The following is a 26,945-nucleotide window of genomic DNA, read 5'->3' as shown; positions in this document are numbered from 1 at the left end:
ATGCTCTGTCGCATCGTGAGAGAGGTACGGTAGAGGTTAGGGTGTGCGCTGCAGCTGTGGCAAATTCTCCAGTGTTAAATCAACACTGAGAGTGTTACATTTAACACTGGTCCAGTGTCTATAAGGGTCCACAATTTCAGTGTTAAATTAACACATTGCTTAGTGTAAAGCCTTATTTGCATATTTCCCAGAGTGTCTTGCCTTTCAAGTGAATAGTAGACTTACCACCCATAACTGTTTTTGTTAGTGACAGATACTGTACATGGTTGTTGTATTCATCCATTTTCAGTCCCGTGGCCTTCACCAAGTGAAATCCTAAACAAATATGTTATCATTCATATTAAATGATTTAACACAATACAACACGTATTTCATAAGGCCTTATTTTGAGGACCTAGTTTCAACCTAATACAGTGGCCTGAAACGTATGGTTTACAAGCCACATCAGGCCTGCAAGTCACATTATGCTGGCTTGCAAAGTGATGTGTACTTTCTGTTGGAATACAGCCAGAGTGGGGATATCCAACGTTTGGAATTTTTATTCACCCGCAACCTACATTCAGAATGATTTCCGGGTTAGGAAGACTAAGATATTAGACTACCTAAAACATCTTAACTGGAACAATCATTTCATTAACAGGTGCAATAAGTCCAAGTAACAGATTGGATTAGTTTAGAAGAATTGATGTTATTTATATTTGACTAGCATAAAATGTATTTAATCAATCAATATACATACAAAACATAGACACTGAAAGAAACATAATGGGAAATGTGTTAATGAGGGGTGTGGTTTTGGATTAACACTGGTTATTAACACCAACACAGGATATTTTACACCAATGAGTGCTAATTTAACACTTACAGAGTTAATTAAACAGCTGAATTAACACTAGAAATGTTACACTGAAAAATCAACACTAGGTAACACTGGTGAATTTGCTGTGTGGGTATTCCTGGGTTCATACATCCCCCTCGCCCAATCAGGCCTTGAACTAATTTTCTATTATTGTAGTGCGTAGTAGAATAAATACAGGAGACGATGTCAGAGGGAAAGCGGGGGGGGTCATAGTCACAGTTCACACAAACAGAGCACACCAAACCCTTCTAATCACTCTGAGCATGTGTGTAACCTCATCCCCATGATTCCAGTGTCCCCTGTACCCCCCCACCATCACAAACTCGGTGCCTCTCTCTCACACACACTCTGTGTACATACACTCTGTTCCTTTCTCTCTCTCTCTCTCTCTCTCTCTCGCTCTCTCTCTCTCTTTCTCTCTCATTGCCGTCCTCCATCTTGTTGTGTTATTTCTTCCTCTCTCCCCTTCAATCTGTTCCTTCCTCTGTCTTCCCCTCTTTCTTGAGTAATTATACTCTCTCTCTCTCTCTCTCTCTCTCTCTCAATCTGTGTGTCTAGTCTCCTTACTCTTCTGTAAACACCACTGTCCCTTCTCGTGCAAGGGAACACGGTTGTTAACAAGAAGCTGAAGCAGATGTCAGTTATTACAGTCCATTCATTAACAGCTAGATAACATATTGAAATTCTTGTGGTAGTCCTTTGCCATTTGTATGTCATTTTGCACTCTACTTGCACAACCAAAATGACAATGACCCTTGGGAAGCACCCTTTCAAAAATATGGGTTGACCAGGAAATCAATGTAACTTAGCAATAACAGCTGATCTTGGGTTAGGACTAAGGTAACTTCTATAAGATCCTGGCCGCGGTATTAACAATCCGTCGCGTGTACCACAGAGGCCACGTGGCAAGCAGTGCTATTAATAAACACATGTAGTGTTGCATAAACAGCAAGGTGTTCCCATGTGACTCTGTTCTCTATTAGCCCTCTAAAGGCCTGGCGTTCTCACCCTCACAGATAGAGGGCACACCGTAGCAAAATGTTTTGCAACAGGAAACAGAAATGAGTGTTCTTATTGAGAACGTTCAGGTAATACCTTTCTGTTTTATCCAGCCCGGTCCAAGCTCTTCTCTGTTCTGGCAGCCCAATGGTGGAACCAGCAGAGACCCTGCCTATCTTCGGAAAACAACTGAAATCCTACCTCTTCAAAGAGTATCTTAAATAATCCCACAGCACCCAGCCTCGCATCTCCTTCTCACTCCGACCCCCCCCCCCTTCATGAACTAACACCCACACTTGACTTCTTTGACCACCTTACTAGCTCTGATAGCTACTTTATTGAGGAATAATTTACTTACTATGACTGTGGTATGAGGTTGTCCCACCTAGCTATCTTAAAATGAATGCATTAACCTTAAGTCGCTCTGGATAAGAGTGTCTGCTAAATGACTAAAATGTTTATGTAAATGTAGCCCAGAGAAGCTAGCTAGCTAGGCAAATTGAGGTCACATGTTGTTCTTTCTCACCAACCCCATTCAGATAAAAGGCTCGTTGTAGCCTACTCCTTCTCATTTCGCTAACTTTTAAATCCGTCATTTTATTCCGTCTTGCATTGCATTAGTGAACTCTCACTCCACTTGCTACATGTTGAGCCTCTTTGCCGCTTTGATTGGCCAGCATAAACAACAAGCTACACATGTGACGGCTGCCAGTCTTTCTATGGGGTGCACCATCACGCCATAAAAACTACATAGTAAAGTTTGTTGTTTTATTAAATTAATAACTCGAAATGTCATGGTATATGTAACAATGTCAGATGGATATTTTAGTTTAGTTTAGAAAAAGCCTTTTCAGTGTTAAAATCAGGTTAACGTAGGCCTAAAGTGCATATAGAAAGACTACACCCATTACATTACATTTTACATTTTAGTCATTTAGCAGACGCTCTTATCCAGAGCGACTTACAAATTGGTGCATTCACCTATAATATCCAGTGGAACAACCACTTTACAATAGTGCATCTAAATCTTATAAGGGGGGGGTTAGAAGGATTACTTTATCCTATCCCAGGTATTCCTTGAAGAGGTGGGGTTTCAGGTGTCTCCGGAAGGTGGTGATTGACTCCGCTGTCCTGGCGTCGTGAGGGAGCTTGTTCCACCATTGGGGTGCCAGAGCCGCTTGGATTTGTGTTACAAAGTGGGATAAAAATGTATTTAATCATATTTTTTTATCAACTATTTACACTAAATACTCTGTAATATCAAATTGCAAGAAAAAGAAATAAAAAAAAGATGAACGAAAAATAAAACACCTTGATTAGTTAAGAATTCACACCCCTGAGTCAATAGAAGTTAGAAACCCCTTTGGCAGTGATTACAGCTGTCAGTCTTTTTGGGTAAGTCTCGTAAGAGCTTTGCACACTTGGACTGTGCAATATTTGCCCATTATTCTTTTCAAAATTCTTCAAGCTCTGTAAAAGTGTTGGGGATCATGGATAGACAGCAATCTTCAAGTCTTTCCATAGATTTGCAAGCAGATTTTAAGTCAAAACTGTTCACTCAGGAACGTTCACTGTCTTCTTGGTAAGCAACTCCGGTGTAGATTTGGCTTTGTGTTGTAGGTTATTGTCCTGCTGAAAGGTGAATTCCTCTCCCAGTGTCTGGTGTAAGCAGTGTTCTTTTTCAGTATTACTTTAGTGCCTTGTTGACTGAGAACACATTCTCATTTGCAGCAACGACCTGGGGAATAGTTACAGGGGAGAGGATGGGGGTTGAATGAGCCAATTGGAAGCTGGGGATGATACGTTTTGCATATTTTGATTCTGTATACTTTTATTCTACTTTTCTCTCTGTCTTTTAGGTCATTATTGTGGAGTCACTACAATGTTGTTGATCCATCCTCAATTTTCTCTCATCAAAGCCATTGAACTCTGTTGTTTTAAAATCACCAACGGCCTCATGGTGACTTCCCTAAGCAGTTTCTTTCCTATCCTGCAGCTCAGTTCATCATTGTATTAGTGTGTTATTGATACTACGTATTGTTGTTGACTGTTGACTCCTGGTAAAATACAGGTAAAATAAAATGAACACTGTTGTGTGTTTCACTCTGACAGACACCAACGCTGTCGCTAGCCAGGCCTACTCTGAGAAGAGGGTGAACCATGAGGCCCAGGAGTTGGAGAAACGACTCAACATGCTGTCTCACCAGAGCAGCACAGGTGCTGTATCTCTTCGTTTATTCTATTCCAGCCATTACAATGATCCCGTCCTCCAATTTAATATCTCCACCAGCCTCCACTGCCACTCCACCATTTATCTTCCCTCGACAACACTAGGAAAACACCAACCTTTAGTTTCATAAACAGACCTCACTTCCTTTCACTTTAAACAAACTTCAGGAAGTACCGCCACTCTAACATATGTAACGTGTACTAGTGTTAGTGTTATTATTCTCCATGACTAATCCATGGAAAATGATGCGTTTCCCAGTAATGGTGCTTGTTGCTTTAAAGTAACCTTCTAAAAGTACATTTCTATAGCGTCATATTTATTATGTTGTTGATTTATTGTGAGTATTATGGCTGTGAATACCAGTCAGACAATTGACTGAGGAAACTTCTTTTGGATAATCTGATGTTATGTTTAATTGATGTAGTGCCTCAATGTGTTGTGTAGATACGGTATATAAGTAATAGTTTTGTTTTTAAAGAATAAATAATGTGTTTTCTTATGTTGTTTTGGCAGCTTCCTCCAGATATGGTCTGTCTGTGGCGGGAGACGACTGCAGCATATCAGGCTCCTCTCACACCTCCGACACCAGCCAATCAGACTCCATCGTCGGCAGCCGGCTGGCCATTTGGACTGAGCCTGTCACAACAAGCTCTGCCTGCACAGAGACCATCATTGGCCAGTTACAGGCCAAGGAGAAACCGTCCGCCAGCCAGGTGGGTGGAGCCCGTGTAGTAGCCAAGACCCCTCGGTCCCGGCAGCTGCAGGAGATTGGTCGCCAGAGCTCGTCCGACAGCGGCATCGCCACAGGAAGCCACTCCTCCTACTCTGGGAGTTTCTCCTCCTACGTGGGTAGCCTGGACATTGGCCCTGGGGGGGACGACTTTGGCTCCCTGCTCAGCCTGCCCCCTCACCTGTCTCTAGACCTGGCCCCCTGTATCTGTCCCCATGCGCCAGGACATGAGTACCAGGTACCCACCTCACTGAGGTACATCTATGACACCCCCCGAACTCTACTGCAGGGGGGAACAGGAGGGGCCAGGGGGCAGGATACCTCCACAACACCTATGGACCAGGTGGCCAGTTCACCCCCATTATGTGAGTCATCACAGGAGGGGAAAGATGCTCCTCCCGGGGGTCTCTCGGACAATGTTGCCAGGCGCTCCACCACAGAGCTCCTGCAGAGCCACTCTGAGGAGAGTAAAAGAAGGGTGGTGCCCCCTAGTGACAGAAAACACCCAGAGTCCTGTCAGGTCTGCAGTAGTTCCCAACCCACTGCCTCCAAAACCCTCCTCACTATCTGCCCCACCTGTGGAGGATTCAAGGTACAGAGAGCTGGGGTGAATCTTCTTTATTCCTTGTGTCCTCTCTCCTCGCTTCCTTCTCAAAACCTATTGGAGAAACTTAGGATCCTCATCTCCAATGTGTTTTGAGAGGACACAAGGAATCAAGGAAATACAATTGAGATGCTCCCCTGGTCACTTTTATTAATCTATGGATGAAAAGTGTTAAAAAAGAAAAACATGTTTATCTTAATCCAATTGACTGTATTCCACTGGTTTGTCTCACTTTTATTATCATCAGATTGACACAGTTTGTACCAAAATGTTTAGTTTCTTCAGAGTTGCTTTGTTTTTCTCATGAGTACCAACTACCAAACTACAAAAATACTGTCAGCTGCTTTTGATTAGACTTCACTTTATAACAGCTTGCTCGACTGTGAGTAAACCCTTGTCATCTTGGTATCATCTGTTGCCGGCTATAGTTGTCAATGCGTCCCTTTGTGTGAAATCTATCTCACAGCAATTGGTGTTGGAACATTAATAATCTTGCTGCCTGTCTGTCTGCGCTCTACTCAGTGTTGGGGAGTAGTAAACTACATGTAGTTCAACAAGTAATTCAATTGCATTTTGCAGATGCTTGGTGGTAGTTGAACTAAATTCCAATCTCAGTAGTGTTTTCAGTAGTTAACAACTTTTTAGCCATGTAGCAGTTTAGCAAACTACTGAATTAAACACTACCAAGAAAATAATACATAGGTGAAATAGGCAATAATTTCCTTTCTTTTTTAACATCAGACCTGCCTACTTGTCACTTGAAACACTTTTTGTGTGCCTATTTCTCACTTTCTGTGTTTAAGTCACACATTCTGTTAACGTCTGACTCCAGAGCAATCTGTTCCTGCAATTTGTAGTCTATGACATTTCAGATTTAGATATGATCATTTTTCACAAAGTAGTTTGGATGTAGTAAACTACTTTTCCAAAGTAACTTTAGTAAACTATATTTTTCTTAAGTGTAATTTAGTATAGGGTATCTTCTTCCAGTGTGAAGGAGTAGGTAGCTTGGTAAACTATATTTTCAGAGTAGCTTCCCCAACACTGACTCTACTAGGCATTTGAGATATCAGCTGTCCTCTCACTCAATAAGGTCAGGAAATGCTCTTCTGTGTGTAGATGTTGTTCATGGATCGATTATACATCCCCATCTCTGTAGAAAGTGTGTTTATAAGAGCATCTGTGTCACAATATTTACTGCTCTTCTAAATGGGCCTCCATCTTGAGTTTGTACTACCATTTTGGGTTGTCTTGAGCTTTTTAAAGGCCCAGTGTAGTCAAAAACGTTATTTGCCTGTGTTTTATATATATTTCCACACTATGAGGCTGGATGATAATACCCTTTTAGTGTAAGAGCTGTTTGAAGACCTGAAATGTCAGCTTGTTTTTGGTGGGATGGCGTTTTAGCCTGCCTGGTGGCATCACCAGACGGTAAATTAGTTAATAGACCAATAAGAAAGAGGGTTCCAAACCGTTCTGCCAATAACAGCTAGTTTTCAGTTTTCCCCTCCCCATTTAGACTACTCCCAGATACAATCCAAGCAAAATTCTTGCTTGATAAATTGCTCTTTGCTAAGAAGCTATTTTTGTTTCTTTTTGATTGAAAACAATCACAGTAAGGTACTTAATTGTTACCCAGAAATGATTTCATATTGAGATAAAAACGGCTGTATTGACCATCTTCTCTCTCTGAGGTCATCCAAGTGCAGGGAATTGATTTTTACTTATTTTCTTTTTACAAACTTTTTTTTATTCCGCTTTCTTGGCTTGTTATAGAACCACAAGAAACGATAACCCTTCAGTTTGGTCTTTGAATAATCTCATTTACAAGTGATTTACAACATAAAATCTCATGCTTATATACTTTGAAAGAGGTATTATTCATACACAGAGAATGAGACTCTTGATTAGATCAAAATATTTTCAAAAAAATTGTCAGTCGAACAGAATAGCTGATTGTAGGCATTTTTTGTTAATCAAAAATATACCTATTTTATTAAGCAGTGCTTTTGATTATATTAAATCAAATAAATGTTATTTGTCTCATGCACCGAATACAACAGGTGTAGACCTTACCGTGAAATGCTTACTTGCCCTTAACCAATGCAGTTAAAGAAATAGAGTTAAGAAAATATTTACTAAATAAACTAAAGTAAAACAATCTAATCAAATCAAAAAGTGACACAAGAAAATTACATAACAATAACGAGGCTATGTACAGGGGGTACATGTTAGTCGAGGTAATTTGTAAAGTGACTATGCATAGATAATAAACAGCGAGTAGCAGCAGTGTACAAACAAAGGGGGGGGGTCAATGTATATAGTCCGGGTGGCTATTTGATTCATTGATCTGCAGTCTTATGGCTTGGCGGTAGAAGCTGTTAAGGAACCTTTTGGTTCTAGACTTGGTGCTCCGGCACCGCTTGCTGTGAGGTAACAGAGAGAACAGTCTATGACTTAGGTGACTGGAGTCTTTGACAATTCTTTGGGGCTTCTTCTGACACTGCCTAGTATATAGGTCCTGGATGGCAGGAAGCTTGGCCCCAGTGATGTACTGGGCCGTACGCACTACCCTCTGTAGCGCCTTACGGTCAGATGCCGAGCAGTTGCCATACCAGGCATTGATGCAACCGGTCAGGATGCTCTCAATGGTGCAGCTGTATAACTTTTGGAGGATCTGAGGACCCATGACAAATCTTTTCAGTCTCCTGATGGGGAAAAGGTGTTGTCGTGCCCTCTTCACAACTGTCTTGGTGTGTTTGGACCATGACAGTTCGTTGGTGATGTGGACACCAAGGAACTTGAAACTCTTGACCCGCTCCACTTCAGCCCCAACTCCTTTGTCTTCAGTCCCATCGATGTTAATGGGGGCCTGTTCGGCCCTCCTTTGTCTTGCTCACATTGAGGAAGAGGTTGTTGTCCTGGCACCACACTGCCAGGTCGCTGACCTCCTCCCTATAGGCTGTCTCATCATTGTCGGTGATCAGGCCTACCACTGTTGTGTCGTCAGCAAACTTAATGATGGTTTTGGAGTACAGGAGGGGACTAACCACGCACCCCTGAGGGGCCCCAGTGTTGAGGATCAGTGTGGCAGATGTGTTGTTGCCTACCCTTACCACCTGGGGGCGGCCCGTCAGGAAGTCCAGAATCCAGTTGCAGAGGGATTTGTTTAGTCCCAGGGTCCTTAGTTTAGTGATGAGCTTTGTGGGTACTTTGGTGTTGAACGCTGAGCTGTAGTCAATTTGCAGCATTCTCCCATAGGTTTTCCTTTTGTCCAGGTGGAAAAGGACAGTGTGGATTGAGATTGCGTCATCTGTGGATCTGTTGGGGTAGTACGCAAATTGGGTGGCTCTAGGGTTGACCAGCCTTTCAAAGCACTTAATGGCTGCCGACGTGAGTGCTACGGGGCGGTAATCATTTAGGCAGGTTACCTTCGCTTTCTTGGGCACGGGGACTATGATGGTCTGTTTGAAACATGTAGGTATTACAGACTCGGTCAGGGAGAGGTTGAAAATGTCAGTGAAGACACTTACCAGTTGATCCGCCATGCTTTGAGTACACGTCTTGGTAATCAATCTGGCCCCGTGGCCTTGTGAATGTTGACCTGTTTAAAGGTCTTGCTCACATCGGCTACGGAGAGCATGATTGCACAGTCATCTGGAACAACTGGTGCTCTCATGCATGCTTCAGTGTTGTTTGCCTCGATGCGAGCATAAAAGGCATTTAGCTCATAAAAGGCATTTAGCTCATTTAGCGAATCACTGCTACTTCCTGCTTTAGTTTTTGCTTGTAAGCAGGAATCAGAAGGATATAATTATGGTCAAATTTGCCAAATGGAGGGTGAGGGAGAGCTTTGTGTGAGTCTCTGTGTGTGGAGTAAAGCTGGTCTGTAGTTTTTTTTCCCTCTGGTTGCACATGTGACATGCTGGTAGAAATGAGGTAAAACCGATTTAAGTTTGCCTGCATTAAAGTACCCGACCACTAGAAGCGCTGCTGGATGAGCATTTTCTTGTTTGCTTATGGCCTTATACAGCTCATTGAGTGTGGTTAAAAATAAAATGAATGAAGAACAATTCAGACCATAAGAATTTCAAACATCTTAAACCAAATTGCTTTTCTTTCGTCGAAGGGAGTCTGTTTCACTCTCTGATGAAACAACTTCAAATGATGTTCATGTTTTTTCTGCCCCGTATACAGTATGTGACTTTATTGATCTTTTAAACCTAGAGCTCCCTCTGCTGGTGGTGCATTTAGATATTAATAATCCCATATTGCTTTATCAAGGTTAATTTCTGATGACCTTTGTAGAAATCAAAAAAGGGATAGTTCTGTTGATTCCTCTGACTTGTCTTTAGTGTAGTCTTCGGTCACTTTGAAAGATATTCCCTATGAGTGCCGTAAAGGTCCAGCCTTACAGTACAATCATTCCTCTGTTAGCTGCCCAGCACCGGTCCTCTTGGATAAAGCATTGTGTGAGTGCACATCTATCAACATCGTTGTGATACTCAACCTCAGCTAGGAAAACAAAGACCATTAAGCGCCCTTAGGTTCCAATAAGTCATTGTAACTCTATGCGAGCAATCCAAAGTGGCTCTCATGTTTTTACATAAAGACAATGCCCTAGTTATATTAGTTGAAAGACTGGCACAAAAAGAGAAAACATTGTGTGAAAGGACCTTTTCTATCTAGTATGAATTATTGAAGATGTTCTCTTTCCTTATTTTCTCACAGGGGAACCCGCTCTCCTACACAGCGGGCTCAGCAATGCCAGCCATACCAGGTAAGTCTGTTCCACTGGCTGTGTGCGTGTGTATGCACACCGATGCTATTATATGCCTTTAATATCCCTGTCCAAGCATGAATTTATTCAGACTTGTTTATTTTGCAGCATGTTTAGATAAGTAGTTCGTTCTTATTAATGAATCCCATGAATTATTAAATCGATGTACAGAACCTGTATAACTAGATATGCGTTGAGCTGCAAGCACAGAACCTATGGACTGAGGTTATCGAGACCACGCCCTCACCTGCCTCAGTGACCAATCACAGCTCTGAGAAGCTGAAGAGGATGAATGAGGAACCAGCAGCTCTCAGCTGAGCTATTAGGCTCCCGCGGCACAACCGGAGAGCCATGTAAAAAGACAAACACACTGAATCTGTATGAGTCAACGGTCTCTGCTTTGGGACGTGAGCTTACATCCCAAGAACTTGTTACCACCTGCAGACCTTTGCGTGATCTGAACTCGGCACGACAAGGCCACAATGGGGAAGACAAGGGGACTATCATTTTACGAAAACTGCTTCAAGTGCAAGAACGGGGAGGAGTGCTATTCGCCCACAAGGGTGACACCAGCATTGCCCGGGAACAGCGTTGTCCTATAGGTTGGTCAGATTCACCACAGTGGTGTATGTTTTGGACAGCCACTACCCTCTGGGCCTTGCTTGGAGAACGGTGTGGACTGTGAAGGGACACGTAAAGAAGAGAAGCCCATTGAAGTGCAACTGCTGGACCATAAATTACAAGATGGAGGCCTTCCATGTGTGGAGGTGAAAGGTCATTCAGTTCCGTTGAAGGTAAGAGAGCGCTCCCCTTCCGATTTCCTCCTCTCTTTATTGACTGAACTCCATGCTAACAGACAAAGCCTGCCTCTTCCTTCATGGATTCCCCCCTCCATTTATTCACTTCTTTCCCAGTTCTCCTTGACTAAGATATTTTATTTCCTGGACTATTTCTCCTCCCTTTGATAAGCTGTCGATGCCTCTCTATGTTTCTTCATGCTGCATTGATTTTGCGATTGAGCTGCCTAGACGGTTGGGAGAGATGCAGAGAATCTCAACCAGTTGCTGCAGGATGAAACAGAATGTTATAAGAAGCAATATCATTTTACATTACTGTGATGTAAACAAGAAAATTACAAACTAAATAGACCATTGTCATATTTGTCCAGCATGACCCCAGATTGTATAGCATTACGCTGACCGTTATTTAGACAATGTGGTTTTGTGAAGGTTTCCATTTGTACTGGAAATGACATCAGGGCCACTGTACTGTGCTGTGCTCATAACAGAGCCATCCCCATGAGTAATACAGCACTTATCCCAACCACACTAGGGAGCTCCAGACAATGTAATGCTAAAGTATATCCTGTCCTCTGACATGTTGCGGTCTTGTAAGATGTTGATTAATCAATCCCCTGCAATCGTCTTCCCCAATCGTTTCCTATCCTAGGATCAGACAGGTTACGTGATTTGGCACCAAGAGACACCGCTTCTTTGGCTGCATTAGTTCACAGCATGTACAGATGTAGGATCTTAATTTGGAAATGTAAATAGTATAGTGTAAAAGTTGTGTATTTGAGGTTTAAAAAGGCTTCTGAAGTTTGTAATTTCCACTTTGAATTTTCACACTTGAAAACTTACGAAAAATGTATCAACCCCTACAAAAATTCCATTAATTATAATGCATGTAATGAATCACATTTCCTGTCGCTGCAGGATTATTTTCCACCTGTAGCAAACTGGCTCAAATTAAGATCCTACATCTATAGTAGATGAAAAGTAAAACCTGATATTGGGATATTTTTCTGACAGGCTTTACTGCAGTGTAATAGGATTCTGGTGTATTGTTGCACATCTCAAACACACTTTATTTTCCTCTTGCCACCAGACAAGAAGCTGAAAAGTATGGAGGAGAGGAGCAAAGTTGAGTATGATACCATGGATAGCCGGGCGTTGGAGAAGAGTTCAGAGGTGGGAGGTTTATGAATGGGATTCCTCACTCCTCTTACGATCATCACACTCAAATGCTTCAATTGTTTTTATTACTATGGTCCAAACTTAAAAGGAAACACCCGTGAGGCCAAATGTCTATGGAAAAAAGGGAAATACTTTATTTTTTGAGAAAGTAACAGCAAAGATTACAAGATATTGCATAGTTACTTAGAACACTTTGGGTTGTTATAGATTTTTCATAATTTATCCAGACATTTGCAGTTTGCCATTTCTTTGTGACCCTAGTATTTAACATGAGTGGAACAAACATTGATGAACGTCAACAATGCTTATGTGATGTGTCAGTACTGCTCTTATACACAATGGTGGTCTTAAGTGACAGTCCTTCTCATCTTAAAGATGCACTCTGGGATCTTAAGCACAAGAGATGTGTAACATATCGCACAAATTGCAAAATTCGTGTGATAAACGAATTGCTACATTTGTAACATATCACACAAAATGGATTATGTAGTACACAGTTGGGTGATGTGGTACACAAAAAAACAGGGCCCCATTTTGGCTCGTGAGAGCCACTTTCAAATTTACTGGCTGAAATTATACAAAAGTTTGAGAGTGCAGCTTTAAGAACAGTTCATTAAAATAAAGTGACAGTTATTTTTGGGAGGATTATGTGGGTGTGCCAAGCAAGTCAGTGTAACACACTGTTTGGCAGTTATGGAGCAGAACAGATAGAACACATTGTGTAAGAGCTTTACTACCTAAGTCAGGATCTCTTACGCTTCAGTCTGACAGGAAGCACTGAGGCTGCACTTTTCCATCATGTTTTCACACCAAAGACTGTAGCAAAACCCCCTGAACAATGGACTCAGAAGAAAAGGCATGAATAAGCCTCAATAAGAACAAGAGACACTTCAAGCTACATGCTCCTTTCAGCTTAAGTAGACAAGCCTGTGAGATTTCAGCACACTCCAATTAGTCAATTCTAAATCTAACTTGAGTGACTCCCGTGAACTGTTGAGTAGAGATTATCTTTAAGTCTGGGTTTTAGTCTGTTGTTGAAATATATATTTTTATTCAAGTTGGACTGAATTCTTTGTAATTAACTACAGCCTCAGGCTTGACTTAGTTTGACGTAAGCCACCCCTTCTAAACAAGCATGTTACTTATTGTGTACTGTGTCTTTCAGCCAGAGAAGAATAGCAAGTATGAGCTGGTGGGCAGTTGTGGACAACAACAGTTCCTTCATGAGACTGAAGGTGAGTGCATTTAATATTCCAGTGTTCTGTCCCACAATAGCCGAAAATGAGCGTGGAGAGAGCAAGATAATGAGGTTTGTCATTTATGTTCGTTTTTTTTGTCTGAATACTGAGCCAGTCAAAACATTGCACACACCATATATAGATTTTTCTATTGTGTTATTGACTGTACTTTTGTTTTATCCCACGTGTAACTCTGTGTTGTTGTTTGTGTTGCACTGCTTCGCTTTATCTTGGCCAGGTCGCAGTTGTAAATGACAACTTGTTCTCAACTGGCCTACCTGGTTAAATAAAGGTGAAATTAAAAATAAATAAAACATCTACAAAGGTTGCCCTTAATGTGCCTCTGACTGATGAGCAGTTTATTTTTTGTTTATCTTCCTCAACAGAAAATTTGGGGTTTCACTTCTAGGCCATCAACTTCTCAGGTCAACTGAGGTAACTTCTTGATTCTCAGTTGTCAATCGGAGGCAAGTTCTTAGCTGAACTTCACCTTTCAATTTCTCGCCTAAGTTCCTGTGCTCTCTCTCCATTAAAGTGGATCATTTTGATGAGTTATCACCTGCTGCTCAGAGTGTGTGGAATGACATATTGACCGTCTGGAATGGCAGACAGACAGACAAACAGCATCCTGGTGGATTGAGACAAGCACCAGATGTAGGGGTCAGAGTGGGTGAAGAAGAGGTACAGACAGGTCTGTGACACCTGGAGTGCTCTGTGAGATTGAGCAAAGGTAATAGACTAGCGCCTGACAGGGAACACTTCATTTGACGAGGTGTACACTTTAGAACACCTAGCGTGGCTTAACCTAGGTAGTGTATTTAGAGAGTTGGGCTTATGCGGTTTCTGCATTATGATGCATTTACATCACACTTCAACATTCTATAGCAGCCTTGTTATCTCCCCATTAACATTACATAGGGAACAATGCTACAGAACTAAATGTCTCGATTTAGAACAGTATTCAAAATTCTAAAAGTTGGCCTAATTCTCTAAATATACTGCTCAAAAAAATAAAGGGAACACTAAAATAACACATCCTAGATCTGAATGAATGAAATAATCTTGTTAAATACTTTTTTCTTTACATAGTTGAATGTGCTGACAACAAAATCACACATAAATAATCAATGGAAATCAAATTTATCAACCCATGGAGGTCTGGATTTGGAGTCAAACTCAAAATTAAAGTGGAAAACCACACTACAGGCTGATCCAACTTTGATGTAATGTCCTTAAAACAAGTCAAAATGAGGCTCAGTAGTGTGTGTGGCCTCCACGTGCCTGTATGACCTCCCTACAGCGCCTGGACATGCTCCTGATGAGGTGGCAGATGGTCTCCTGAGGGATCTCCTCCCAGACCTGGACTAAAGCATCCGCCAACTCCTGGACAGTCTGTGGTGCAACGTGGCGTTGGTGGATGGAGCGAGACATGATGTCCCAGATGTGCTCAATTGGATTCAGGTCTGGGGAACGGGCGGGCCAGTCCATAGCATCAATGCCTTCCTCTTGCAGGAACTGCTGACACACTCCAGCCACATGAGGTCTAGCATTGTCTTGCATTAGGAGGAACCCGGGGCCAACCGCACCAGCATATGGTCTCACAAGGGGTCAGAGAATCTCATCTCGGTACCTAATGGCAGTCAGGCTACCTCTGGTGAGCACATGGAGGGCTGTGTGGCCCCCCCAAAGAAATGCCACCCCACACCATGACTGACCCACCGCCAAACCGGTCATGCTGGAGGATGTTGCAGGCAGCAGAACGTTCTCCACGGCGTCTCCAGACTCTGTCACGTCTGTCACGTGCTCAATGTGAACCTGCTTTCATCTGTGAAGAGCACAGGGCGCCAGTGGCGAATTTGCCAATCTTGGTGTTCTCTGGCAAATGCCAAACGTCCTGCACGGTGTTGGGCTATAAGCACAACCCCCACCTGTGGACGTCGGGCCCTCATACCACCCTCATGGAGTCTGTTTCTGACCGTTTGAGCAGACACATGCACATTTGTGACCTGCTGGATGTCATTTTGCAGGGCTCTGGCAGTGCTCCTCCTGCTCCTCCTTGCACAAAGGCGGAGGTAGCGGTCCTGCTGCTGGGTTGTTGCCCTCCTACGGCCTCCTCCACGTCTCCTGATGTACTGGCCTGTCTCCTGGTAGCGCCTCCATGCTCTGGACACTACGCTGACAGACACAGCAAACCTTCTTGCCACAGCTCGCATTGATGTGCCATCCTGGCACTACCTGAGCCACTTGTGTGGGTTGTAGACTCCGTCTCATGCTACCACTAGAGTGAAAGCACCGCCAGCATTCAAAAGTGACCAAAACATCAGCCAGGAAGCATAGGAACTGAGAAGTGGTCTGTGGTCCCCACCTGCAGAACCACTCCTTTATTGGGGGTGTCTTGCTAATTGCCTATAATTTCCACCTGTTGTCTATTCCATTTGCACAACAGCATGTGAACTTTATTGTCAATCAGTGTTGCTTCCTAAGTGGACAGTTTGATTTCACAGAAGTGTGATTGACTTGGAGTTACATTGTGTTGTTTAAGTGTTCCCTTTATTTTTTTGAGCAGTGTATATAGCTCTGGCCTTAACTAACGTCTGATAAATAGTATTACAGAACAGTAGTGCCTGTGTCAAACTAGCTTTTTGCGCTGTCAACTCAATTGAAGTATTGTACAGTACAGTGAGTAAAAATGTGTTTTGTCCTGTTGTTTCACATGCTGTACACTGTCTCTGCTTCCATGTCTATTATCATCTCTGTGTGTTCGAAAATGACTGAGCGCCTTTGTATTTATGTAACTCATGTTGCATAAGGAGCACACATTTTTGTGTTACAGCTGTGAGAAGAACACTCAATCTAATGTTGTACTGTCGGCATACAGCGTTTCCGCAAAGGATGTCCAGGCAGTGAAGTGCACATGACAGAGTGTTGGCCATGATGTGAGGTGAAGGGACAGTCATCAGGGTCACTTAGGCCGCCAACTCCCACGTCCCCTCAGTCCTTTACACACCTGTTCTGGAACTCTCCTCACCGCTGTCACACAGTGGCACCACACCCATCACTCATTCCACCACCATTTGCCTCCCACACTTGGCTTCAGTTCCCATGTCACCTTGCCACCCTCCTCCTGTTGAAGCCATAACATTAGTTAGTAGTTATTGCCCCTCAGGCTTGCTGGAACTCTCTAGGACAGGTCTTCGGTCATGAGTACTGGGGACACTGTTTACCTTACAAAAGCATCAGCTCTCTAGCGACTGTACTTTTTTAAATGTCCGACAACCTGTGCCAAAAAATTCCCTGAACATCTCAAAACTGGCTACTTTCAGCTCCTTATTAAAAATAAACTTACTTCTAAAATTTCATAGAACTACGGTGGCAAAATAACCTCTCACCTGGGCTTGATAAAACAAATTCCTACCCACCAGAGTACAACAAAAAGCTAGAGTATCAGCATCGAGCCCCTGCTTAGACAATTGGCACAGACCATTGGCACTCTGTTCTACAAGCCGAAGCAGCCGACCTTCCAAAGAGAATCCACAGAGCGGTGCTGCTCCACAAAGAGCTGTCTGCCAAAATGGCTGCACCCCTGCTGGGCTTACTCTGTGTGAACGGAGGCTAAAAGATCCCGGCTTCTGAAGCTGTGTGCATGCCCATTGTTGCAATGGGCTGCCATTACGGCCTGCTGTGATTGCAAGGGATGGTTAATGTCTGATCAATTAGGCATCAGTACTCCCAGACGATACCAAAGGAAAGACCCGCAGAGAGACTGCCAGTCTCGAATGGCTTCTCAATTACTTTGGAGAAATATTGCCCTGACACTGTTGGTGCTCAGCTGGTTAGGGTGCCAATGCCGCCATTTTGAAGGTTTGAAATGGAATGAAGGAATGGAATCACTGTAGAAGTAGGTAGCCTTTTCCAAGCCAGAGCAGCCCATAGGGCAGGAGCCTATCTCCTGCTTCTCTAGCGTGAGGCAGCTTGATGTACAGAACGCTAGTCCACTAACGTTGCGTTTTATGTACTGTATCAGTATGTATGAGGGATACTGTAGTTTGACTCTCTTGAGAGAAGCTAAATGAAACAGAGGCTTGTGTCAAACACTGTGTGTACTAATAGGGAGAACGTTTTATCCTATAGTTGTATTTGTGAAACATTTGTACAGTATCTGGTGCTTTTAGATCCTAAATCAAGCTAGCTGACTTTACAGGAAAAAGTGACATAAATCCTCCCATGGTCTGTTTAGAACTATCTGTGTAAAGTGGTATCGGTTTTGCTATCCCACTGTTTTCACAGTAAGATGACCACCATAACCGTTTTATACAGAAAGAGCCTTAAATGCAGTGTTTGTTCTTCCAGAAAATGGCCCCTGGCTATAGGGAGTAGATGCACTGACCTAGAAAGATGAATGTGATTTAACAATGTTTACTCAAGAACGGCTGCTTCCAGTGTTTTTTATCGTGCCGTTGATGATAGCAGATACACAGGTTACAATAGCAGATGTAGTAACATCTTACTGCAGTTTAAGTATTTTACTGAACCATTTAAAGGATTACGTGAGCAGTAATGATTTACATCGCTATCCAAAAGGTTAACACCAAATTCTGTAATAGCCCTTGAATCAGATCCTTCACAAATCCCTATTTGTAGGTTGTAGTTGTATACGTTATTTAATTCAAGGCCGGGAAAGCTGTAATGGATCAGCTTATGAAAAGCGATGGTAGTTACTGTAGCTGATAAAAAGCGACTACTCTGAAATGTACATATTTTAGCTATGGTCTATACCATTGTACGAATAAGACATTGAGGTCAATGGCAGTCAACCAACCAGTAATGTATTCCTCTCTTTACCCTGAATGGCTTTCAGCTTTATGACAGGCAAAGCTCTTTGGGGACTTCCTTCTCTTGTCTCTCTACACTATCTGAGAGCAGGTGCAAAGAATGTGGGTGGAACACATTGACTTGCTGTATTTGTCTAATTTCTGTGTTTGACAGGAAAGACTGTTAAAACTGATACAATACACACCTTTTGGTTGTTTTAAGATGTATTTTTCCAACTACTTCAACCGTTCAGCAATAAATAATAACTCCTGGGTATGTACAGATACCATATCTTAATTTGAGCCAGTTTGCTACAGCAGAAAAATAATCCTGAAGCAACAGTACATGTGAATTTTAATGTGGATTATAATTAATGGAATTTTTTTTTGTAGGGCTTGATACATTTTTCGTTATTGAAAATCAATTCTGAAATATTTAAGTGGAAATTACAAACTTCACAAACCTTTTTAACCTTGAATACACGACAAGTTCGCATTTCCTGCTGTGCAGGAAAATTCCTGCAACAACAGGATGATCAAATTAAGATATGGCATCTGTACAGTAGGTTCGGTTGCACACATTTGCTAATACCTTTTGTAGGTCCTATCAAGGACTAGATTTTTCTATGAGACCATTGCTTTGCCCTGATGGAGACACCAACAGAAACTCACAGCAGCATGTTAAGTGCCACAAAATGGCCACCAGTGGGTCACTAATATTGAGAATATGGTATAGTGTAGAGAAGTTCATTCTGAAAATAACACTCACGTGTGGTTCAGATTCACATTTTTTTAGGTATGCATCACCTGTGCCTGCTGATAAGTCAGCCTCATTAGGCCCCCAGAAAGATCTGTGAATAACACCCTGGTATTTCTCTATTGGCAGGGGCCAAGTTTGTGTTTCCGCCAGACATGATGGCTCCAGAAAGACCCCGCGCTGATGGTGTGACATACGTCAATATTCCTATCAGCCCCATATCTAAGAAACAGCTGAACTACATGGAGCTGGAGCATCAGGAGCATGCTGGGGTCAGGGGGACTGGCCAACACCTTCCAGGACAGAGTAAGAGCCCATTTTCTCAATAACAACCTGTCTTTTGTGGGTCTCTGGTGGTCCGCACTTCTGTGATTTCAATGTCTTCTGTCTTGCTATGAATTTTTCTATAGCCAATTGAAATGATGTGCATCTTGAAGTGCACTATTGTACATGGCTAATTGGTGAGGACAGGCTCATAGTAGTGGCTGGAACGGATTAAATGGAATGGTCTCTCCATTCCAACCTTTATTATGAACTAACCTCCTCTCAGCAGCCTCCTGTGACATGTAAGTACACTGTATATTGAAGGTGATATTGTGATCAAAGACAATATCAAGTGGCATACAGTATATTTATTGTGTGAGCATTTGTATTTCAGATTTCTTGGTTGCACGCAAAAAGAAACAGGATAGTAGTGCTGAGGGATGAACCAAAATGTCAATTTTTTTTCGGTTATTAAGCAACTGACCGACATCAAGAACTATGTGGGACGCTGGGCTGAAGGGAGTTGTAGTTTTCATAAGCAAATATTCAACCTAGTTCAGTGCAGAAATGTAGTAATTAACTACAATGACCATAATGCATTGTGCCAGCTCGGACAGAGACTTTTTCACCTGCTAAATTAGGTTAGATACACATAGACCACATGAGAGTGAGGAATATAATACAACTACGAGAAGGACGGAGACAGTTTGTGAAAGTACGCCTTATCTACTTTGAAGAACTAGTTCAATAATTTTGTCAGACAGCTCTGCAGAATACTTGGGCAGGCTAGTCTAGATAAATAGGATGACTAAAGACAGAACAGGAAGGAGCACAGAGATAACGTAGGTTGTCTGTCTGGCTGGCTGCTACTGCCTGAGCAGAGACAAGAGGATGACTTTAAGGAATGAAAAACAATAAAGTCAGTAAATAGAAACAAATTCATATACACAACTGAAACATTGTATTATTTCATAGTAATTTCCTGTTTTTCTATTAATGTCTACCCAATGTGGACCTGACAGAGGCAATGGAATATTTTCAATCTTTTGGAAATTTAATGTTCACTATTTTTAGCTTTGGGATTTTCATTGAAAAGCTCTAAAATAATTTTAATGTCTTTATTTCATCATGTATTTAGTGTTTGAAAAATCATCGAAACCAAAATCGAAAACTGTGATTTTTTAAAATGTATTATAATAAACCGCACCGACCTCAAAAAGCGCTAATCGCTCAGAACTACAGAATGGTGACGAGGGACAGGGTATCTTGCGACCACTGGTGTATCGATTCCAATAAGACTTGAGAGACTCTTGGAAAATGATAATCCCCTAATTCTATTTCTCCTTTAGTTGGAGATTGCTCCCGGTCTTGCCGAGTGACAACTGAGCCACCGTCATCAGCGTGGTGTAATCGGCAGAAAAGTCAACCATTAACGTCATTACTCTCCGGGAATATGAGGGACAGTCTTGCTCAACGTGAGAAAGGTTCATTTCCAATGTCAGCGAGAGGATTTCCGTCCTGGTGTGTGCCATCATCTATATATCACTTGGAGGAGCAGCGTTCCAGTTTAGCCGCGACAGAAGGTCATAGGGCGTTCGGAATACCGTGGTGAAGGCACTCGCTCTAATGTGGTCATCTTCCCAGAGTGTGTTGACGTGTGTGTGTGTGTGTGTGTGTGTGTGCGTGCGAGCATGTTTGTAAGGATTTGTCCACTTTATGAGATCGCCTGGAGAATGCATAACTGAAGCAATCTTCAAGTCAATCTCATTGCTTCCTCTGTAGCTCAAGGACAGGAATATATTGCTGTTCTCTCATTTGAATGGTAACTGTACACAAGAGTGATCACTCAGTGTTTTTAAATAAACCTCTCTACCGTGTTCATTCTATTTTTATGCATGACGTCCTGAACGGAGGGTCAACAATATTACTGATCTCATGGACTGTCTGGTGTTTCTTCATTCTACAGGGAAAAGTTCCTCTAAATATGCCCAGATCGACATCACTGCTACAGATGCCGCCCACAAAACGGGTACCCAGCATGCCTTGGGGAGAGAGGAGGGTCTTCACACCCTGGAGCAGAGGAGGAGGATAGTGCCACAGTGACATCCCACCTCCAATCTTGACCTCCACAGGCCATCTGACAGGCCTAGACCAGACTGTTGTATAGAATTCACCAGAAACATGGATTTCCTGGGGCGCCTCAAGTTGCCGTGATGTCAAACTCCTCGGAGATCTGCCAGATTTGATTTCTTTCACATCAATTGTTGACAGCTTCCATTGAATTCTGTCCCAATTACTGGGCTCTTCCGGGGAAGGCTAACCCCAAGAATCAGCCTTCTGCCCTCAGTGTGAATTATACCGACAGTAGGCCTACAGCACTGACGCGCCACAATCATCATGAAAGCAACATGAAATCAAACTCAAAGGAAAAAACTAAAGTTGCTGCTTGGATGGAAGGGAACATTTCAATCAAGGCTCTCTTTAGCCGTGTTCACATTGGCAGTTTAAAGTGACTCGAATCCTATTTATTTGCATTTCTGATTTGCATCTGTTCATTTTTCCTGCAGACTGACCAGCCCAAAAGCACATGTAATCGGATATTTCAAGCTACATTTCAAACCACATTCGTAGGTGGTTTGAATAGATACAAATCTGATTCCTGGCCATGTAAATTGTGGCTGAACGGTCAAATCTGAATTATTTTAGACTGTTATTCGGCATATCTTGTTGCTTGCTAGCTGCTCTGTTGACAGTTTGACGTGAACATGTGGTAGCTAACTAGCTTGTTAATTGTTTACCAACAAATGAGTGAATGTGCTAGAAAGCTAAACAGCTACCTAGCTAACTAGTTGATTGCTGTGGCTAGCTAACTAGTTGACTGCTGTGGCTAGCCAAAAAGGACTTTATCATTTTATCCTTCGCGGCTTTAAAAGTGTTCTTACACTATGATTTTGAACATTCAAAGCAACTGGGAAATGTCCATGGCAGGCATTGTTGCCACCTTACCTTGCTACCTAACTTCTGAGGGATAGGATGCACAAGCACTACCACCAATCAGCCTACAACACCGCACACACATCCGTCATTACTACTAGCATAGCTTTGTCAGCAAATGGTGTCAGAACACACCGATCCGATTTTGTCACTTGTAACTTGCTGTTTGGACATTCAGTAGTCCAGAATGGATTTGAAAAACACAACTGATTTGAGCATTAAGGCCTGCAGTGTGAACAAGGCTTTTGTATATTCAGAAATCTCATTAGAAGGCATTATGTCACTGTCACAGCCCGGGCAGACTTGGGTGGAGTGGGGGGCTGAAAGTGCCAGGCTTAGGGGGAGTCATTACCCGGACGAGCAGTGGGTTTTTCACAGTCTTACCAGTGCCACCCCTAATCTGATGCAATATGATTAGGATCTCATTTGGGGAAGATGAGGGAGATGAAAAAATGAAGAGCGTCTACCTCCATAACTCCTCTCTGATTATCATTGTATTAATTCTACAGCGGTTAGTTGTACGAAAGACTTGATTGAGGCTTTTTGATAGAGGCTAATTCAGCACAGGGCCGGGTAGATAATGGATAATCAGTCTCTATTTGTCCTGTACATTACATGCAGTCTTACTCATTCAGAACGCTCACCACGCTTTTTAGAAACTTTGTGAAGCTAATGCAACAAAGTGGGCATAGAAGCTGCGGCGGTCTTTGTATACCGATGAGAACAACACAACTAAATCCTCATTAATGGCTTCTGATGACTCAGCCCAGGCTTGTTATTGTTCTGCGTTGTCTAAATGAACTTTGGTTGGCTTGAGTGCGGCTAATTGCCCACTGTTGACCACATATGTAGAGTTCATTTCTAGGTGCTCTCCATTTGTTTTTCAGCTTTCACGGTTCACGTGGCTTCGCTGAGGGACAGACAGAGCTTTAGCAACACACACCCTATAAATAATTCAGTACATGTCGAAAGAAAATTCATAGGATTTTTTTCAGCTTTGCAGAAATGAAAAATGTAAAACAATATCCCGGAAATGTTTTTCAGAAGAGCCTTTGGCCCCCATTATGCACACATACATTTTTGAAATAGATAATTTAAGACAGGAGTTCCTTTGTACATTTTACCTTAGAGGAATTTAAATTGCTTCTTGTCTGTATTCCCTATTGTTTGTTGAAAGTTTCACCGACAGGAAAAGATTCTACCGTAGTAGTTACTACATCATTCTGTAATAAACTGTAGAATACTGGAGAATACTATATTTATTGCACACTGTAGTATCCCTCGATCGTGTAGTGCTTCCAATGTAATTGTAAGCACAAGTATACTACTAAATTATATAGTAAGTATACTATACTACACACTGTAGTATCCCTTGATCATGTGTAGTACTTACTATATAATTTAGCAGTATACTGGGGAATACAATGCCACATCCTGTAGCATCCCTCGATCATGTGTAGTACTTACTATAGAATTTGGTAATATACTGTAGAATTCTATCGTAAATACTACAAAATTATCCTTAAAAAACACTTTAGTAAATACAACAGTAATATACGCCTAAACACTACAGTGTCCTCAAAAATACTACTGTTTTTAAACAATAGTCATACTCCAGTATTTCATTTTAATGTACTCCACCCATTCCCATCCCCCATATCCTAATTTGTGCCACCCAGGAGTGAGAAACCTACATGCCAAGTATACACTGGCAATTTTAGAATGTAAATCCTGGTGGGGGCAAACTCCCCCAAAAATGTTTGGTTGCATGCCAGCAAAAACTGAAAAACGGAATAATGAAACAATACAATACGGTGCCCACAAACTGTTAGGGCCTAGATAAAGTTGTCCCAACAGCCCCAACAGCAGAGCTTTCTTTTCAGCACCAAAGAGGGAATCCTTAACACTGCTACACCTGGCTATCAGCGGAGCCTTCTCTGGCAGCGAAACAGTTCATTCAGCCTCATTTACTACCTTTTAAAAAACATAGCTGATATGGCTGACTTGCTTAAACAAATGTGGTTTCTACTGACAATTGAGATGTACAAACCATGGCATAAGGGGACGATGAGTGGAGAGGCAATCCGTAATTTCGATTAGGACATTAATGAGCGAGTTAGGATGGATGTAGTCAATAAAACTATTTGCTCAGCACTTTTGAAATGTACAGCAACATAATTCAGAACATAGGCGGTTTTTACAGTATTCACCCTGTACACCAAGTCAGAACCGTAGGATAGATAAAGGGGGCATATAAGCAGATAATGAACGCTCTTACAATATTCGATGATGACATTTCTCTAAAACAGGCTATAGGCTACATGTGCACCACCAACAGCTTACTACACAACATACACGTAGTAATGCTTTCTTAGCTACAGTATACATATCTCCCTGGCATATTACATCATTTATGCAGCAGCATACAATACATTTTTGGACTCACTTGAACAGGAAGGTGGTGCGGCGGTCTTTTGTGGGCAAATTTTGACATCAAACTTTGTCATCAAAGTCTGGCATTCTCTGAATTTATGGTGCACACACCAACTCCACTGAATAGCAGACTAGTAATTGCTTTGCAACTCTTGAAGTTAACCACCGATTCCTCCACTCATTGAGTAATGTTTATGTCCAATGGCCGATGAACACCGATACGTTTCATCTGTCATTTCTCTTCATATGAGAAGGACTGCAAGCTTGCTATATAAGATTTTGAAAGTACAATGTTGACATGATCAGTCCAACCAAAGCTACGGTAGATATATCGTGATTAGACATTATTTTATCTGTGGCCAGGTGCTTGAATTTCCGAGCTCTCTGCGTAGATTTTGGGGGGAATCATGTAATAACAAAAAAAACGTGTTTAACAAATCAAAATATATTTCATATTTGAGATTCTTCAAAGTAGCCACCCTTTGCCTTTGACAGCTTTGCACTTTCTTGGCATTCTCTCAACAAGCTTCATGAGGTAGTCACCTGGAATGCATTTAAATTAACAGGTGTGCCTTGTTAAAAGTACATTTGTGGATTATTTTTCCTTCTTAATGCGATTGAGCCAATCAGTTGTGTTGTGACAAAGTAGGAGTGGTATACAGAAGATAGCCCTATTTGTTAAAATACCAAGTCCATATCATGGCAAGAACAGCTCAAATAAACAAAGAGAAACGACAGTCCAACATTACTTTAAGACATGAAGGTCAGTCAATCTGGAACATTTCAAGAACTTTTCAAGTTTCATCAAATGCAGTCGCAAAATCTATCAAGCGCTATAATGAAACTGGCTCTCATGAGGAACGCCACAGCAAAGGAAGACCCAGAGTTACTTCTGCTGCAGAGGATAAGTTCATTAGAGTTACCAGCCCAAATAAATGCTACACGGGTTGAAGTAACATGCACATCTCAACATCAACTGTTCAGAAGAGACTGTGTGAATCTGGCCTCCATGGTCGAATTTCTGCAAAGAAACCACTACTAAAGGACACCAATAAGAAGAAGATACTTGCTTGGGCCAAGAAACACAAGTAATGGACATTAGACTGGTGGAAATCTGTCCTTGTCGGATGAGTCCAAATTTTTGATTTTTGCTTTCAACCGCTGTGTCTTTGTGAGACTCAGAGTAGGTGAGCGGATGATCTCTGCATGTGTGGTTGCCACCGTGAAGCATGGAGGAGGTGTGATGGTGTTTTGCTGGTGACACTGTCTGTGATTTATTTCAAATTCAAGGCACACTTAACCAGCATGGCTACCACAGCATTCTTTAGCGATATGCCATTCCATCTGGTTTGCGATTAGTGGGACTATCATTTGTTTTTCAACAGGACAATGACCCAACACACCTCCAGGCTGTGTAAGGGCTATTTGACCAAGAAGTAGAGTGATGGAGTGCTGCATCAGATGACCTGGCCTCCACAATCATTCGACCTCAACCCAATTGAGATGGTTTGGGATGAGTTGGACTGCAGAGTGAAGGAAAAGCAGCCAACAAGTGCTCAGCATATGTGGGAACTCCTTCAAGACTGTTGAAAAGGCATTCCTGGTGAAGCTTGATGAGAGAATGCCAAGCATGTGCAAAGCTGTCATCAAGGAAAAGGGTGGTACTTTAAAGAATCTAAAATACTGGTTACTACATGATTCCATATGTGTTATTTCATAGTTTTGATGTCTTTACTATTATTCTACAATGCAGAAAATAGTAAAAGTAAAGAAAAGCCCTTGAATGAGTAGGTGTGTGCAAACTTTTGACTGGTACTGTATATTTCTCCAGTATCTGCAAATACATTTCCCTGTTTTAATTCTAGTCATCTTGGTTTTCTCATACATTATACATTTGAAGATGTGTACAGATCAATGTAAAGAGTTTTAAAAACAATGTCTGTATTTTTTTGAAAGCCTTATTTTCATTAAATTGTATTTATAACAAATAACATTGTTTGATGTGTGACTGGTTCACTCATGGGACTAATTGTATCCTCATGTGGCTCATTGAACATAAACCCAATGGTTACACTGTAATAAAACACCTACAACCAAATGGTTGTTTGTTTTGGTTGGAGTGAAAGATCATTATTCTGCTTGTTGTAGGGACCAAATGTTGGAGAAACAGGAGGCAGCATGGTCAGGTGCAAAACAGTGTCCAGTTTATTTACAGTGAAAAGGTTATTTACAGACTCAATCTAATCGATATTTACAAGGACGATAAAAAT

The 26,945-nt window shown here is 41.9% G+C and overlaps 1 protein-coding gene across 2 annotated transcripts in view; it reads left to right on the top strand.

The window, feature by feature from the left end:
- LOC106608658 (protein Dok-7) overlaps positions 1 to 21,494 on the top strand; it is a 39,071-nt gene extending 17,577 nt beyond the window's left edge. The window contains exons 6-12 of one of the 2 annotated variants that reach the window (XM_014206749.2): positions 3,971 to 4,075; positions 4,602 to 5,410; positions 10,154 to 10,202; positions 12,090 to 12,172; positions 13,344 to 13,413; positions 19,114 to 19,290; positions 21,215 to 21,494. In XM_014206749.2, the coding sequence (XP_014062224.1) occupies positions 3,971 to 4,075; positions 4,602 to 5,410; positions 10,154 to 10,202; positions 12,090 to 12,172; positions 13,344 to 13,413; positions 19,114 to 19,290; positions 21,215 to 21,351 (1,430 nt within the window). In that variant the 3' untranslated portion in view covers positions 21,352 to 21,494. The other variant, XM_045721588.1, reaches the window with a different exon arrangement.
- The last annotated feature ends 5,451 nt before the right edge of the window (positions 21,495 to 26,945 follow it).

The sequence above is a fragment of the Salmo salar genome, chromosome ssa07 (assembly GCF_905237065.1).
Source record: "Salmo salar chromosome ssa07, Ssal_v3.1, whole genome shotgun sequence".
NCBI lineage: Eukaryota > Metazoa > Chordata > Actinopteri > Salmoniformes > Salmonidae > Salmo > Salmo salar.
Note: the sequence above shows the minus strand (reverse complement) of the source record. Positions and strands in the feature narration are given on the sequence as shown.